Below are 18310 nucleotides of genomic sequence, written 5' to 3' on the forward strand. Positions count from 1 at the left end.
CGGTCGTAGCGGCCGTTGACCGGGTTGGCCGCGGCTAGGATGGAGGTGCGGGCGTTCAGGGTGGCCTGAAGACGGCAGAACGCGTAGAAAAACTCAATGAATACTCGTCGTTGTGTTCCTTGTGTAAGCAAAGCCCAAAAGCCTTGTGATAAATCCCTCTTGCCCAAGGTTTGAACCTCAAACCTTTTTTATGTTGAGCCCGTTTATCTTCATATCTTACAATGATTGATAACCAACCGAAAGCTACCGTGTTAAATAAAAATTACATTGGTCAATTTAACAAATGCCAAGGTTAGGCAGTCTTAACGTTTCAGAGATGATCGGTTAACTGCAAGTAGCCGTTAAGCAAACCCCTACATGCAGTACATGAATGAAAATGAAATTGCTGATCTGTGTCAATGCTGAGATCAGAGTTGTTGTAGTTCTCTCCATTTTTCAGTCAGAGAAGAGACATGTTTTTAACTCATCATTTCTACGGCACAGTAAAAAAAAAAACCTAACCCTAACCAACTACCAAATATTTCTTCTGAAGTTATTTTTCTAAAGGTTCTGATGTTTAGAACGTAACAACTAAGGTAAGAAAGCCTTCTAGTATGGAATTCTCCTTTAACCCATTCTGACCGGGCACCCATTTTGGTGTTTAGCATCATGTTATGCTTTAGCTATTGAAAAATAGCAGATCTACAAGCTCATATCGCGCCACCGAGTGGCGCGATACGAGCTTGTAGGTCTGCTATTTTTGAAAAATTCGAAGAACGACTGACATTTTTAGAATCTGATCTCATGTCAGAATGGGTTCATCAGACCAGTGTGTGTCCGCAGTGGAAACCTCGTATGAATCTGATCTCAGGTCAGAATGGGTTAACATAGTACATGGCAACACTACTCAAGGAGTAGTGCTTGTTTAGCATGGAGTTGCATCACAGAATACCGACGTCCCTTTTAGAAAGCCATCGAGCTCACCCTGACTCCATGGAGTTGCATCACAGAATACCGACGTCCCTTTTAGAAAGCCATCGAGCTCACCCTGACTCCAGCCTTTTAGAAAGCCATCGAGCTCACCCTGACTCCAGCCTTGGTGATGACAGAATACCGACGTCCCTTTTAGAAAGCCATCGAGCTCACCCTGACTCCAGCCTTTTAGAAAGCCATCGAGCTCACCCTGACTCCAGCCTTGGTGATGACAGAATACCGACGTCCCTTTTAGAAAGCCATCGAGCTCACCCTGACTCCAGCCTTGGTGATGACAGAATACCGACGTCCCTTTTAGAAAGCCATCGAGCTCACCCTGACTCCAGCCTTGGTGATGACAGAATACCGACGTCCCTTTTAGAAAGCCATCGAGCTCACCCTGACTCCAGCCTTGGTGATGACAGAATACCGACGTCCCTTTTAGAAAGCCATCGAGCTCACCCTGACTCCAGCCTTGGTCAGAATACCGACGTCCCTTTTAGAAAGCCATCGAGCTCACCCTGACTCCAGCCTTGGTCAGAATACCGACGTCCCTTTTAGAAAGCCATCGAGCTCACCCTGACTCCAGCCTTGGTGATGACAGAATACCGACTTCCCTTTTAGAAAGCCATCGAGCTCACCCTGACTCCAGCCTTGGTGATGACAGAATACCGACTTCCCTTTTAGAAAGCCATCGTGCTCACCCTGACTCCAGCCCTTTTAGAAAGCCATCGAGCTCACCCTGACTCCAGCCTTTTAGAAAGCCATCGAGCTCACCCTGACTCCAGCCTTTTAGAAAGCCATCGAGCTCACCCTGACTCCAGCCTTTTAGAAAGCCATCGAGCTCACCCTGACTCCTTTTAGAAAGCCATCGAGCTCACCCTGACTCCAGCCTTTTAGAAAGCCATCGAGCTCACCCTGACTCCTTTTAGAAAGCCATCGAGCTCACCCTGACTCCAGCCTTTTAGAAAGCCATCGAGCTCACCCTGACTCCTTTCAGAAAGCCATCGAGCTCACCCTGACTCCTTTCAGAAAGCCATCGAGCTCACCCTGACTCCTTTTAGAAAGCCATCGAGCTCACCCTGACTCCTTTCAGAAAGCCATCGAGCTCACCCTGACTCCTTTCAGAAAGCCATCGAGCTCACCCTGACTCCAGCCTTTTAGAAAGCCATCGAGCTCACCCTGACTCCAGCCCTTTTAGAAAGCCATCGAGCTCACCCTGACTCCAGCCTTACCGACGTCCCTTTCAGAAAGCCATCGAGCTCACCCTGACTCCAGCCTTGGTGATACTTCCCTTTCAGAAAGCCATCGAGCTCACCCTGACTCCTTTTAGAAAGCCATCGAGCTCACCCTGACTCCAGCCTCAGAATACGGACGTCCCTTTTAGAAAGCCATCGAGCTCACCCTGACTCCTTTTAGAAAGCCATGGAGCTCACCCTGACTCCAGCCTTGGTGATGCTGATGGTCTGCTGCTCCATGGCCTCATGGATGGCCACCTGGTCCCTGACCTCCATCTTGTCAAACTCATCGATACAACACACACCCTGGAGACACACACACACACACACACACACCAGTTAACTTTCAACATATAACCCCCAGTATTATTATTTAACATGATATAGAATCCAATAATGTACAGACAGTAGCGTAAATCAGTTTTGCAGCAGACACACACATTATCCCATTCTGACCGGGAACCCGTTTTGGTGTTTAGCATCATGTCATGCTTTAGCTATTGAAAAATAGCAGATCTACAAGCTCGTAGCGCGCCACCGAGTGGCGCGCTACGAGCTTGTAGGTCTGCTATTTTTTGAAAAATCGAAGAACGACTGACATTCTTAGAATCTGATCTCAGGTCAGAATGGGTTAATCAGACCAGTGTGTGTCCAGTGGAAACATCGTATGAATCTGATCTCAGGTCAGAATGGGTTATTATCCGATACTGGCAAGCTTATTCCCTTGGAATAAGATGGTGGAAAACTGGAAATGATAGCATTTTGTTAATAAATGGACCGATTCCCTCCATTTCAATTGCTATACGTTAACCCATTTTGGGCCAGGAACCCCATGTTGGTGTTTTAAACATGTTATAATTTAGCTATTGAAAAATAGCAGACCTACAAGCTCATACGAGCTTGTAGGTCTGCTATTTTTGGGGGGAAAATCGTGAAAATGTGGCACAAATCCTGACAGAAAACGGTCAGGCCTAAATGGGTTGACAACAGACTTCCAGTGGGCATTTCTCAGTGCCAATTAATGTACGTACGTTTTCAACCATTTAAAAGTTAAAAAACAAAACGCTAGTAAATAATATGCACTGAAAATAATCTAGTACATGTATATGTGCTGATCCGAGATCAGAGTTATTGTTGTTCTCTCCATTGATTTTTCAGTCAGAGAAGAGACATGTGAAACTCATCATTTCTACTGCGTCACATCCATAGACTGTAAAAAATATGGACAAAGCGTCCCGCGGGTCTAACGTGAACGTAAAATGAAGCCTGTCTCCTTGCCATGGAGGCAGCCATCTTTCTATATCCGGGCCCAGGCCCAGCTGGCCCATTGGCTGGCCCAGACAACGAGGCGGGACTTCCCCCTTCTTCTTCGTTGGTTTTTATTTTGACTCGAGTGGGTGGGGGATCCCGTTCATAGACTTTATGGTTATTTTTTTAATTAATGGGACCATAATTTTCCAAAAAGAATATTATGACATTAGAAATGAGACTTTAAACTAGTGACTGGAAGAAAAAAGTATTCATGACCATATTTATTAAAGTAATACAGTCTAGGTGAAGTTGGGCCAAAATACATGGACTTCTATGGGGCTATGGGTTTTTCTGAGCCCAGTGAGAGCGCCACAACAGGCCATTATATGAACTTTCATTTCCTTAGTGGCTTCACAAAATATCCGTCTGACTGCCCCCCTAGTCACATCACATCTCCTGTGGAAAACGGACAGATTCTATCCGGCGTTAAGAACTCACGTTGTCGGCCAGCATGAGGGCCCCGGCCTCGATGACGAACTCGTGGGACTCTTCGTCTCGGACGACCGCCGCCGTCAGGCCGGCCGCGCTGCTGGCCTTACCGCTGGTGTACACCGCTCTGGGGCTGAACTCCTCCACGTGCCTGGAGGACAGGGTACAGCAACCGCTTTACTGTCAATTGTCATACTGTACACATACAGTACATACAGTACAGTACATACATACAGTACATACATACAACAGTACGCAGATCACATATCACACCGGTGCTCGCTTCACTTCACTGGTTACCCATCAAATCCAGAATCAACTTCAAAATCTTTTTAACCACTTATAAGGCGTTGCATGGGCTGGCCCCACCCTACATCTCAGACCTTCTGCTTCCAAAACAAAATGCAAGATCACTCCGGTCCTCAGACGATAAGGGCCTACTGAAAATTCCGGCGACTAAACGGATAACCAAGGGGCGACCAGGCTTTTGATTGCTTTTTGATTGTTTTTTTGGGGGGGTTTTTCCTTGTTGTACAGCACTTTGTAACTGGTGTTTTCAATATATTTAGTCATCATAGCTGCGTTTTAATTTAGTTTTCATTTAGTCTTCTTCAGTGGAAAAAGGTAGTCGACGAACATTTTTCGTCTTAGTTTTAGTCGACGAAATCAAAACTGCAAGCAAAGCAACCGGATTACTGTCATGCGTACATCGTACATACAGTGCTGGAAATGCTGTATTATTGTAACCAGAAAACTTTCATTTGTCAAATGTAGAAGAACGTTATTTTGCAGCTGGAGGTTTGTTGCGCCCGTTTATCTTCATATCTTGAAATGATAACCAACCGAAAGCTACTTTGTTAAATACAATTACCGTACTTTTAACAAATGTATGTGACAGTCTTAACGTTTCAGAGATGATCAGTCAACTATAAGTAGCTGTTAAGCTAACCCCTACAACATGCATGTAAAACAAATGGCTCCAACTGTGCTTGAGCAATGAAATTGCTGATCTGTGTCAATGTCGAGATCAGAGTTGTTGTAGTTCTCTCCATTTTTCAGTCAGAGAAGAGACATGTGAAACTCATCATTTCTACGGCACAGTCAAAAGAATAGCACACTATGGCCCGGACGGGTCGGTTAGCTCAACCGTCTGGGCGCCTAGGCTGCACCACCAGCCGGACGGGTTTGACGCCTAACGGCCACTCCCCATCTCTCTTCCCCTTTCCTGTCTGACTACGGTTCCCTAAAAATAAATCTTAAAAAGAAATTGCACACTACTTCCAGAATGCACAAAGGTTTTTGCTGTAGATAGATATCGCACTGTGATTGGAAGCTGTCATCCATACAAGACCATAGCCTTCGATGGTGACTAATAATCAGACAACCAAAGTTGTGGGTAGATATGGAATGAAAGATGTAAGGCTGTCGCGAGTACACATTTAATTTGACGATTAATTGTCACAAATAATTGTGATTAACGTTTTAAATTGTGTTTTTGCCTTGGACATTGGAACACTACAAAAGTACAAATTGTCTTTCTGTTTGCCACAGATCTTGTAGATCTGCTATTTCTAAAAAAAATAAAATTAAAAAATGTTTGAAAATGTATGGGCATTTTTCCAACATGAAAACGATGACGATTATGCAAAAATAATTGAGATTAGGCCGATTAATTGTGACCGGCCTAGAAGGATGAGGCACAGACTGAGTCTTACTTGAGGAACTGGCTCTTGGCCGTGCTGGGGTCTCCTACGATGCAGACATTGATGTCACCTCTGAGGGACGTTCTCTCCATGGTGGTCTTGGGAACGCCTCCGAACAGCATCAGCAGGACGCCGCGCTTCACCTCGTCATTACCTGAGCACAGAAAGTTTTTTTTTTTTTTTAAACACACGACGGATGGTACGACAGACTAACCTGTGGAGCGTACCACACGACCACAAATAACAGAATGTTGTATCGCCACAGACTGTCTGTAGAGAGTAGAGACAGATTAACACAATCAGCACCGGGATTTCTTTCAAAATAGAAGCTTGGGGTGCCGGGAAGATAGGTCCGCTTTTACTCTGTAAAAACTCTTCCGTTCTGGACAAAAACCGGAGAAATATTTTTGCTTGCTTACCTTGCTCTCGTTACGATAAAAAATAATAATAATCGCGAAATAATCCCTCGTGTTCATATTTTGAACGAGATGCCGGTCAGAAGTCAGAAATAGAAAGAGCTTAGTGTATCAAAACCACGGAGAGCTCCCTAGATTAGGAGATACGAGGGATTCTTTCTGAGCGGTAAACAGGGAAGTGACCGGATGTGCGAAGATCAATGAGTATGGTGGCCTTTGAGGCCAAAAAAAAAAAAACTGACTATTTTCCTCTCGTTTCATATCAATGAAAATGCACCAGGACGTGTACACACGTCCCAGCAACCCATCGGTTGGATTAGTAATGACGTGCCCACACATCATACGGTCTGAACCAGTTAATGACCGTGTATTAGATTTGTAAATTCTCGGACCATGTGAAAACGATTCAATGCAACATAACATCAACTCTAACATTCCAAATTGATGCAACTTAAACTGCCATCCTAAGATGGCTGCATGCATGCATGCATGGCGATGCGTCTTCTGGCCGTTACCGTGTATGGTAGGGAAGAGGTTGGTACACAGGTTCTTATCGTAGGTTCTTACCGTGTATGGTAGGGAAAAGGCTGGTGCACAGGTTGTGGTAGAGGTTCTTATCGTAGGTTCTTACCGTGTATGGTAGGGAAGAGGCTGGTGCACAGGTTCTTATCGTAGGTTCTTACCGTGTATGGTAGGGAAGAGGCTGGTGCACAGGTTGTGGTAGAGGTTCTTATCCTGGCTCATCTCAAACACCTTCTCCCACTCCTTCACAGACATCTGGCTCTTTATGCTCTCTGCCGTCTGCTCCTCCTCACGCAGCTCCTTGCCGCCAAACTGCAATTCAAATCAACACACACGACTTAAATGGTGTATTTATGAAGCGCCTTTATCCAAGGCGCTTCACGTAGTTTGTGCATTACATTCACCCAGTCTCACACACACACTGGAGGAACCGGATTACTGTCATGCGTACGTACGCATGACAGTAATTGTGACAGTAATTGTATTATTGTAACCAGAAAACTTTCATTTGTCAAATGTAGAAGAACGTTATTTTGCAGCTGGAGGTTTGTTGCGCCCGTTTATCTTCATATCTTGCAATGATAACCAACCGAAAGCTACCGTGTTAAATAAAGCTACATTGGTCAATTTAACAAATGCCAAGGTTAGGCAGTCTTAACGTTTCAGAGATGATAGGTTAACTGTAAGTAGCCGCTAAGCAAACCCCTACATACATGAATGAAAATGAAATTGCTGATCTGTGTCAATCAATGTCGAGATCAGAGTTGTTGTAGTTCTCTCCATTTTTCAGTCAGAGAAGAGACATGTGAAACTCATCATTTCTACGGCACAGTAAAAAGAATAGCACACTCCTTTCGGATTTTTAGTGGCGTTTCTCCATCGGCGCCCAGTGTGCAACCACCTCAACTCTGAGGGAGCCCGGGTTCGAACTGGCAACCTTGCGGTTACCATCCGAAAACTCTACTCCTGAGCCACAGTCGACCTATGAGAAACCTGCAGAACGAAGCCAAAGGAGCGTGTGTGTGGGCCGTGGGGTGTGTGTGTGTGCGTCTCTCTCTCTCTCTCTCACATACCTGTGGGTTGGTGGGGGCCACGCTGTGTGTGTGTGTGTGGGTGTGTGTGTGTCTCTCTCTCTCACATACCCGTGGGTTGGTGGGGGCCACGCTGTGTGTGTGTGTGTGTGTGTGTGTGTGTGTGTGTGTGTGTGTGTGTGTGTGTGTGTGTGTGTGTTCTCTCTCTCTCTCACATACCCGTGGGTTGGTGGGGGCCACGTTGTGTGTGTGTGTGTGTGTGTGTGTGTGTGTGTGTGTCTGTGTGTGTGTCTCTCTCACATACCCGTGGGTTGGTGGGGGCCACGCTGTGTGTCTGTGTGTGTGTGTCTCTCTCTCACATACCCGTGGGTTGGTGGGGGCCACACTGTGTGTGTGTGTTTGTTTGTGTGTGTCTCTCACATACCCGTGGGTTGGTGGGGGCCACGCTGCAGGCCAGGAAGGCCAGTCTGTAGGACAGTTCTCTGACCCCGAGGGCCTTCAGACCTCTCAGGCCCTCGGTCTCGAAACCCTGTCCACCCCCAACACGAGAACTGGTCTCCGCACGTACTCCTACACACACACACACACACACACACACACACACACACTTATTAGTCTGTTCATAGGACACATACAGAATCTGCTGATTTCATTAACTTTATGTAGCTTTGTTTGCATGTATTGCCAGTTTATGTGTAAATAAAAACTGAATTCTACTCATTGCCCTCATATTTTTTCCACCATGGAATTTGTCATTTTCCCACTTGTAGCTTTGAGTGCACGTAGAATTTCAACCCATTAACCCATTTTGGGGCGGGAACCCCTTTTGGTGTTAGCATTATGTTATGCTTTAGCTATTGAAAAATAGCAGATCTACAAGCTCCTATTTTTGAAAAATCGAAGAACGACTGACACAGAAACATAGCTTTTTCAGACAACTGTCAGGATGTAGAAGACATTTTTAGAATCTGATCTCAGGTCAGAATGGGTTAACTCCAGACGCCGGGCCCGTGTGTACCACGGGTACGTACCAGGGGTGGCGAGTTGCGACACGTCGGGAACCACGATGAGCGTTCCGGTGAAGTCGCATCGGTCTCCGGCCTGCGCCGTCTCCACCGCCTCCGCCCTCAGGATGATCTCCAGGGAGCGAGGGATGGAACCGCGGGGCAGCTCCGCCTGGGTCTCCTGGACACGAACCTAACGCACCCATACACAGGGTTAATATGCAGCTCCGCCTGGGTCTCCTCGACACGAACCTAACGCACCCATACACAGGGTTAATATGCAGCTCCGCCTGGGTCTCCTGAATACGAACCTAACACACCCCACCCGAGATCAGAGTTGTTGTAGTTCTCTCCATTTTTCAGTCAGAGAAGAGACATGTGAAACTCATCATTTCTACGGCACGGTAAAAAGAATAGCACACTATGGCCCGGACGGGTCGGTTAGCTCAACCGTCTGGGCGCCTAGGCTGCACCACCAGCCGGGCGGCGTGCCGCGGGTTCGGCCTTAATGCCACGTGTCACTCCCCATCTCGTCGACTACCTTTTTTTCCACTGACGAAAACTAAATGGAGACTAAATGAAAACTACGGTAAGCTATGATGACTAAAACTAAATATACTGACAATTTCGTCAACAAATAAAAGCTAGACTAAAATGTTAGGAAGGGACTAGTGAACAAGAGATCCAGTATAAGTCATTTTACACTTGGTTGCATGCATACGATTGCTTGGTTTCTGATTCTTCCGCACCCGAGTGCACTTCATTGGACTGTATTCAAGGCTTTCACATTGCAGGTGTTTTAAGCATTATGTTATACTTTAGCTATTGAAAAATAGCAGATCTACAAGCTCGTAGAGCGGCACCAAGTGTCGCACTACGAGCTTGTAGATCTGCCATTTTTGAAAAAAACTTGAAAATGTGGCGCAAATCTTTGAATGTATATTCTTTCACAGCGAACGTTTTTAACTCAAATCTTTGCTTCTGGGGAGGTCCCTGGAAACCACATTCTTTCAGATGGGGGAGGCGGCCAAATACAGATATAATTCTGGTGGTCCTTGGCATGAAAAAGGTTGAGCACCACTGACATAGAAACATGGGGGCTTTTCAGAAAACTGTGATGATTTAGAAGTCATTTGTAGAATCGTCCTCGGGTCTAAATGGGTCAAATACAAATCACACAAAGTTCAGCCCTGATCAAACAAACACAAACACACTCTGCCGCCGCCACCACCTCACCTTCTGGAAGTCGATGAACTTGGACTTGTGCGTGTCGAGGTGGAAGCGAGCGCGGTTGTTGCAGACGGGGTTCCTGCAGACGGTGGGCGGGGAGTATTTGAACTGCTGCGGTACGTCTTTGATCATCCCCTGGCAGTCCATGCACAGGAAACACCCGCTCACCTGCAACACGCAACAATGAGTCAGTGTGTTAAACACCCGCTCACCTGCAACACGCAACAATGAGGCAGTGTGTTAAACACCCGCTCACCTGCAACACGCAACAATGAGGCAGTGTGTTAAACACCCGCTCACCTGCAACACGCAACAATGAGGCAGTGTGTTAAACACCCGCTCACCTGCAACACGCAACAATGAGGCAGTGTGTTAAACACCCGCTCACCTGCAACACGCAACAATGAGGCAGTGTGTTAAACACCCGCTCACCTGCAACACGCAACAATGAGTCAGTGTGTTAAACACCCGCTCACCTGCAACACGCAACAATGAGGCAGTGTGTTAAACACCCGCTCACCTGCAACACGCAACAATGAGTCAGTGTGTTAAACACCCGCTCACCTGCAACACGCAACAATGAGTCAGTGTGTTAAACACCCGCTCACCTGCAACACGCAACAATGAGTCAGTGTATTAAACACCCGCTCACCTGCAACACGCAACAATAAGGCAGTGTATTCACTAAGTGAGTAGCCTTGCCGAGCCATGAGGCCCATAGGGCAGGAGCCTATCTCCTGTTTCTGTAGTTGATTGGTCGGGAAAATATCGTATCCGGGGGAAATACATTTGACGGATGTTCCGGAGGATACATCCGCCGATAGCTTCTCTGCCTCAGTAAGCCTGGGACCGAGGCTAGTATGGATTAGGCTTTAGTTTAGGATCTATTTAGCGTATGGATAAGGCTTTAGGATCTATTCAGGGTACAGATGAGTCTCACCAGTTCAGGGTTAGGGTTTAGTTTAGTATCTATTCAGGGTGAAGATAAATCTCACCAGTTCAGGGTGTACTGGGTGTGTCTTTAGTTTAGGATCTATTCAGGGTACAGAATGAACCTCACCAGTTCAGGGTTAGGGTTTAGGATCTATTCAGGGTACAGAATGAACCTCACCAGTTCAGGGTGTACTGGGTGTGTCCTGACCACCTGGCCACTGATCCTCACCAGGGCGCCGATACGCAGAGATGACAGCTCGCGGATCCTATCCATCACACACACACACACACATTAAAGATAAACGTGATCAACACATTGGTACTTTTTTTGTGATTATGAATTGAATTGATTGATCCAATTCAGTGCATAATATATTATGTTCTTCCCTTCACAGTATTAAACTTATGTTTAACCAATTCATAATTAATATGCTTTAATTAGGCTGCTACTTGGGAATCACTTACATGATGGCATGTTATGTTACTGTAGCTATATATACACACAGTAAAGTCACACATGCCCAGCCCATTAAAATAAACATGACTTTAAAATATAATAATAAATATAATAAAATAAATAAACATTACTTGTGTCTGGTAGGCAGGTCCTCAATGGCAACGTAGAATTCTTTGTTAAGAGGAACATTCCCATGATCTCGAGCAAAGTTGCGCACCGAACAACAAAGAAAGGGGTAAATCCTGAAAACAAGACACATTGAATCCTGTTATTCATCTACAGCTAGTCAGTCTGTCCAGGGGGTGTACATGTATAACAAGCCGCCTCATCCTACAGAAACAGGAGATAGGCTCCTGCCCTAGTTACACATCCTGTATTAAACTACTACTACTAGTGAGTGGCAAGACACTTTACATGTAGAGCAAGTAAAGATGCCTTCAGTGAAGAATGTATAAGCACATTGCATTAATATGCCAGATATACGAGTTGGTTTGTTTTTTTAAACAAGAAAAGAATAGTCCACCCAAAGCGCGTTACCTGTAAAACTCTTCCTGGATGGTCGTGGCCAGCTCCTGGTTGAAACACTCCAGGTCGGTGAAGCTGACCAGCAGCGTGTTCCTCTCTGGCCTGATCAGCTCCTCGGCCTCCCGGACGTACTTCACCTCCCCGTCCCCTGTCTGGTACCTGGGAGGACACAATACTGGATTAATTAAACACTTCACCTCCCCGTCCCCTGTCTGGTACCTGGGAGGACACAATACTGGATTAATTAAACACTTCACCTCCCCGTCCCCTGTCTGGTACCTGGGAGGACACAATACTGGATTAATTAAACACTTCACCTCCCCGTCCCCTGTCTGGTACCTGGGAGGACACAATACTGGATTAATTAAACACTTCGCCTCCCCGTCCCCCTGTCTGGTACCTGGGAGGAGACAATACTGGATTAATTAAACACTTCACCTCCCCGTCCCCTGTCTGGTACCTGGGAGGACACAATACTGGATTAATTAAACAACCCACTTAGACCCGAGGACGATTCTAAAGAAATATCTTCAAAATCCTAACAGTTTTCTGAAAAACCTCATGTTTCTATGTCAGTGGTGCTCAACCTTTTTCATGTCAAGGACCCCCAGAATTATCTGTAGGCTATTTGGCCACAGACCACCAATCACATTGAGTGACAGAATCGGTCTGGCCGTCTCAACTATGTGTGGAATAGTATAATAAATTACCAAAAGATTCATAATTATAGACATACATAGAATTTATAATGATAAATGCATAAAATATTTATATTTATTTAATAGTTATATATATGTGTGTGTGTGTGTGTGTGTGTGTGTGTGTGTGTGTGTGTGTGTGTGTGTGTGTGTGTGTGTGTGTGTGAGAGAGAGAGAGAGAGAGAGATTTGGCTTATTTCTCTCGCCAAGAGTTGGCTTGTTTTGGGCTTGTTTTTGGAGCTGGGTTGGCTTATTTCTCTCAAGAGTTGGCAACACTGTACATAACAGTACAGTACATTGTATGGTACAGTACACCATAGGGACATCGGTACAGTACATGAGTATAGTACTCTTAGTACAGTACAGTCAGTACAGAACAGTAACTACGACAAGTATAGTTAGTTGCACCCTCAGTTCACATGGGTGTGATTTTTCTCTGATGAACGGTAACAGTGTAGCAATAATGAGGCACAGTGAACTCCACACACACACACACACACCTTTGTGTTCATCTAAGTCAGTGGTTCCCAAAGTGGGGTGCGGGGAGGACCCCCAGGGGTCCTTGAGGCATTTCCAGGGGGTCCCCAGCTAAATGACAATTAGGAATGAAATGGACTCTTATTGGTCTGTAACTTTGAGAGGTTCCATTTGTACACTCTCAGGGTAAAATAGGTAGAAATGCCATTAAATGGGGGTCCGTTACCCGTAGCATAATTCTGGTCAAACCTGGGGGACTTTGAAATGAAAATCACTGCTAGAGCCGTAAAAATCTTCTGTTATGGGGCTTCCTTGGCATATATTTTCTAACGGGGGGTCCGCGGGCTAATGACGGTCATTTTGGGGGTCCGTGAAAAGGTTTGGGAACCACTGGAAATGCCGCTAATCTTTGAGCATGGTGCCACCATCACAGACCATGCAGCCTGAAGCCTTCAAGCTAGCACGACAGAGAACAATAAGTAAACACTCACTCCTCCAAGAAAGCCTGGAACAACTTCTGGCATTTCTCTCCCAGCTCGTCCTTCACCGTCTGCCCAGCGTTGTTATCGGCGGCCGCCTGTGTGTTCAGATCCATGCTGTTAAAACTTTAATATAAAAGTTATAAAAAATGTTCGGTCCTCTTCTTCTTCTTGCACTGTAAGTCAAGCTGTGGAAGGAAAGGAGGAGGAGATAGAACACAATGTTTCGCGCGAAAACCGACATCACGTGACGTTTGGCGCGCCGCTGTGAACCAACCGGGTCTGGCAGCGTTCGTGTTCATGTAAACACATTGGCGATTCCAACCAATCCTAACGAGGCTATGCAGCATTACCTCATATCCCTTCAACGCTTACCCGCGACACACTTCCGTCTGTGTAGTGTGTGTACGTACACGCGCACAGTTTGGGAGAAAGTATTGTGCACTAAGTCAGTGGTTCCCAAAGTGGGGCCCGGGGGCCCACAGGGGTCATTGAGGGAGTTCCAGGGGGTCCCCAGCTAAATGATAGTTTGGAACCAAATGGGCCCTTATGGGTCTGTAACTCTGAGAGGGTACACATGGAACAGAATGGACCATATTGGTTCCATTTGTACACTCACACTCAGAGTTCCATTTGTACACTCTGGGGAAAACACTGCACTAAGTTGTGCATCAGTTCAGAATCAGATGTATGCCTCGTTCAAGTTTATTATGACACACAACAAAAACACCGTTATCAGTATAGGTTTTAGCTGAAAGTTGTATGTTATGTGTTGTGTACGTCTCTAAATGTTCTGTGTAGTTAGTAGTTACCTTGGGAGACCACTTGAGGACGCTGTTTATCACTGAGACGAAGTCAACTGGTGTATTCATGGTCCTGTACCATACCTACTTGTAATGTAGTGAAATGTATATTTGTATGTGTTTACTTTAAATGTTCTGATGAATTGAAAATGGAGGACTAAGTCTTAGTGTTTTTTTTATCCTGCAGATTTTGTATTGACCTGTACTTTCCTTGAACTGTACCCATTCTAAACTGTAAATATCATTTTTCAATCAATCAATCAATCAATCAAAAACACAAACTGGGGGTCGGGACCCACCAAAATCATTTTTGGAAAATTAGCTTAATGTGCTTTTAATGGGGGTCTGTACTGTAGACTATATATGCATGTCAAACTGGGGGGTCCTTGAAATGAAACGGGTTGAGAATCACTGCTAGAGCCCATGAGAATCTTTGGTGGTCCCCTGGCATATCTCTTCAAAAGGGGGTCCGCAGGGCTATTTAGTGTCAATTTGGGGGTCCTTGACATGAAAAGGTTTGGGAACCACTGCTCTATGTGTCAGTGGCTGATAATCTTTCTCAGACCGGACCTTAATGGTGTTGCCGGGTCAGAGCAATACTGTCTAGGGTTGAGACCACCTGCTCTCTCATCCTACTATACCTCTCCATCTGCAGAGAGCAATACAAATAAACCCCCTGACAGGCTATTGGTTTCACCTGTCATTGTATTCACCCACCAGGAAGAGAGGAGGAAGTTGTTACGGGCGATTTGGACACGGACCATGTCTCTCTCTTTCTCTCTCTCTCTCTCCCTCCCTCTCTCTCTCTCTCTCTGTGTGTGTCTTGATCTGTCTTGATCTCTGGTGTTCCCACAATTGTTAAGCAGCAGGAAGTTGAGCCGTTCTCCATCTGATTCTGACACACAGTGGAACCTGGCCATCTGTGATGTTTCAAACAACACACACACACACACACACACACACACACACCACACACACACGCACGCGCACACGCACACGCGCGCACACACACACACACACACACACACACACACACACACACACACACACACAGACTCAGTATAGGCCAGGGGTTGCAGTTATAGCCAGTCCAAAAAGCAATGGCCTCTAAAGTGGAAGTTCACTGGTTCAACATGTTCGTCAGCGCTTGGGAAAATCTAGGCAGGAGGAAGTAGATGACAAACACTCTCCCCTCCCCTCCCCTCCCCTGCCTCGACAAGTCAAGAGCCCCTGAAGCAACGCACTGAACCCCTAACTGTTCTGTTCCACTGGAGCAATTAACCGCTCGATTGTAATCTTACAACACGTACACACACACACACACACACACACACACACACACACACACACACACACACACACACACACACACACACACACACACGGGTCGCAAAGAACCGGGTTCACGACTGGGTCATGATCTGCATGTCAGGGCAGACTCCTCGTTGTCTCTTATCCACTAGTGTAGCATCAAATAAAGCAGAAACAGTCTCTTATCCACTATCTAATGAAGCAGAAACAGTCTCTTATCCACTATCTAATTAAGCAGAAACAGTCTCTTATCCACTATCTAATGAAGCAGAAACAGTCTCTTATCCACTATCTAATTAAGCAGAAACAGTCTCTTATCCACTATCTAATGAAGCAGAAACAGTCTCTTATCCACTATCTAATGAAGCAGAAACAGTCTCTTATCCACTATCTAATTAAGCAGAAACAGTCTCTTATCCACTATCTAATTAAGCAGAAACAGTCTCTTATCCACTATCTAATGAAGCAGAAACAGTCTCTTATCCACTATCATAAAGCAGAAACAGTCTCTCCACTGTAGCATCTAACGAAGCAGAGCTGCTGATGAAACTAAATATAAACTACTAGGCCTAAGGCCTGACTCACACCTTCGCAACAGATTGATGTATGCTTGTTGTATGAGATGTATAGCTGATGCAAGCTCGCAATGCATTTCCAATGGGAGTCACATGGTTTGACACAACATTTGTGTTGTACGAGGGGGTGGGGGGCAGTCGAAACACAGCCGAAAGCCGTACAACACGAATGTTGTGTAAAAACCATGTGACTTCCATTTGAAATGCGTTGGGGCAAGACGTATCACACCCTTTGTATACATCTAGCATGCATCAATGTTGTATGCTAGATCGAAAGGTGTGAGTCGGGCCTAAGTATGCTATACTGTCCCATGTGGAACCACCAACATATGTTCTAAATTATAGCATCCACGCACACAGGACACAGCTACACACAGCACCACCATTACGCACAGACCCACATGTATGCAGTGGGCACCGAACAGCCCCTTTATTGGTGCCAGAAGGAGAGAGAGGCGAGAGAGAGGAAAGATGAGATGGTGTCAGATCAAATAGGGGTGGATCAAGGAGATAAGGAATAGAAGAGGATCGCAGAGCAGAATTGTGTGGACAGTATAGGGGAGGAACAGACTGCAATGAGAGTGAGACCGGTTAGGTTATCAAGTGTCTTTTCCCTTATTCTAATATACCGGTAGCTTTGTTCTCACACAGTCATACACTTGTCTCCTTTGGGACTTATTGAATTAACACTCTGTCGACTATAAGTGTTTTCCCCCATTGTCGCAACACACTGACGAATGCTGGAAACGCTGTAGTGTTTGGATGTCATACTTTGAAGTGGTGTTCATAATTTACTGTCTATTGTATGTCTTGCACTGCCAGCAATGTCCTGTTTGCCTACTTACACTATATCGCTGTGGGTTCAAGGGTCAATGTTCTTTAAGCTAAATAAAGCAAAGCAGGGAAAAAAAATAACACTTTAGCTGCGCAGTCAGTTAAAACATCATTTTCACCAGCTTGCTTTGTGTCCTAAGACCCTGAACCAATATGTCACTATCGCCTTGGATTAGCTGTCCCGTGTCAAAGAAGTACAAATTATGCTCATTAATTTGAAAATCCAGCTATATCTATATATACTTTCACCAATCTGTTCACCAGGTTGTGTTTGTTAGGCCTTAATATCTGTTTGTTGTTCCGAAAATGAGCGGGAGGAAGTCCTTCCTGTTTTGAATGCACTAAAAATAGCAGGGCAATGTGTGCATACGCCTATACGGTGTGCCTGCATGTGCACGGGTGGGTGCTGTGGTGTGTATGTATGTGCATGGGTGGGTGCTATGGTGTGTGTGATCTGTGGCACTGGCGGGTTTGTGTGATGATGATGATGATGAGTCTGATGAGTTTACCAGTTAGTGTGTATTAAGTCAGATATACAGTAGGTTTATCAGACTCATGTGTACTAGTGTACACTGCAGCGCAGTTCTGTCAATATTATGAGCGTGACATGCAAACAGGACGGGGCTGCTTTTAAAAGGCAATACACAAACGTCTACGACACGGCACAGGGTTACAGATTGAAGCCTTCTTTAGTTGTATTGTTTTCTCTCTTTGTCTTTGCCTTTCTTTCCTCTTCATCCTCCCCCTCTCTGCTCCAGGAAACGGGGACACAGTAAACTTCCAGCTTATGTTTGTCTCACTTCCAGGTGGAAGTAGGCTCAGTGTTTGTAGCCCATGCGTATAAGATGCTGGGAAAATGGACTTAGTGACCCAGTCCCCCCCCGTACCCCCCTCCCCCTTCTCCCTTTGAGTTCACACCTCCTCACTTGAGTCCTACACCACCAACATGTCATAAATCTATTACACGCACGCACGCTCCGCGCACACACACGCGAGCACGCGCACCCCCACACACACACAATGGGAGGCCGCACTGTTGCGCTGCTGACTCACACACACCTGCCCCAAGACGTGACGCAAGTCAGAAACGAACACCAGAAGGTTTCATTAGATGCCCTTTCAGAAAAGCATAAACGAGTGCATTCTCTGGATCAGTGGATACCAGTATAGTGACGTGACTGTGTGATTCTGAATCATGGCGAGGGGGGGGGGGGGGGGGGGGTGATATGGTTGATTGGGGGAGAACACACAAGAGCACATTTCTAGATAAGTGTTTCTCAATCCCCGCCCACGTCAAAGTTAAATTCCAATGCTCATATCTCTACCTCTACCATATACCACACCTACTAGGGTAAAACACAAGTATTATACAGTATGTGGCTA

The 18310-nt window shown here is 45.7% G+C and overlaps 1 protein-coding gene across 1 annotated transcript; it reads right to left on the reverse strand.

Annotated features, from left to right (window-relative positions):
- Positions 1-2: 2 nt before the first annotated feature.
- On the reverse strand, positions 3-13588 carry LOC308326278 (zygotic DNA replication licensing factor mcm6-like; the record flags this gene model as incomplete). Its single annotated transcript, XM_080779085.1, has 12 exons — positions 13417-13588; positions 11763-11909; positions 11357-11467; positions 10942-11034; positions 9842-9998; positions 8633-8798; positions 8026-8171; positions 6732-6882; positions 5645-5786; positions 3939-4080; positions 2388-2495; positions 3-65 (listed from the first exon to the last, which is right to left on the reverse strand). Coding segments are annotated over exons 1-12 (1530 nt in total), but the record flags the coding sequence as incomplete, so codon positions are not given.
- Positions 13589-18310: the final 4722 nt, after the last annotated feature.

The sequence above is a fragment of the Protomyctophum bolini genome (assembly GCF_963924005.1).
Source record: "Protomyctophum bolini genome assembly, chromosome: 12".
In the NCBI taxonomy this organism is placed as follows: Eukaryota; Metazoa; Chordata; class Actinopteri; order Myctophiformes; family Myctophidae; genus Protomyctophum; species Protomyctophum bolini.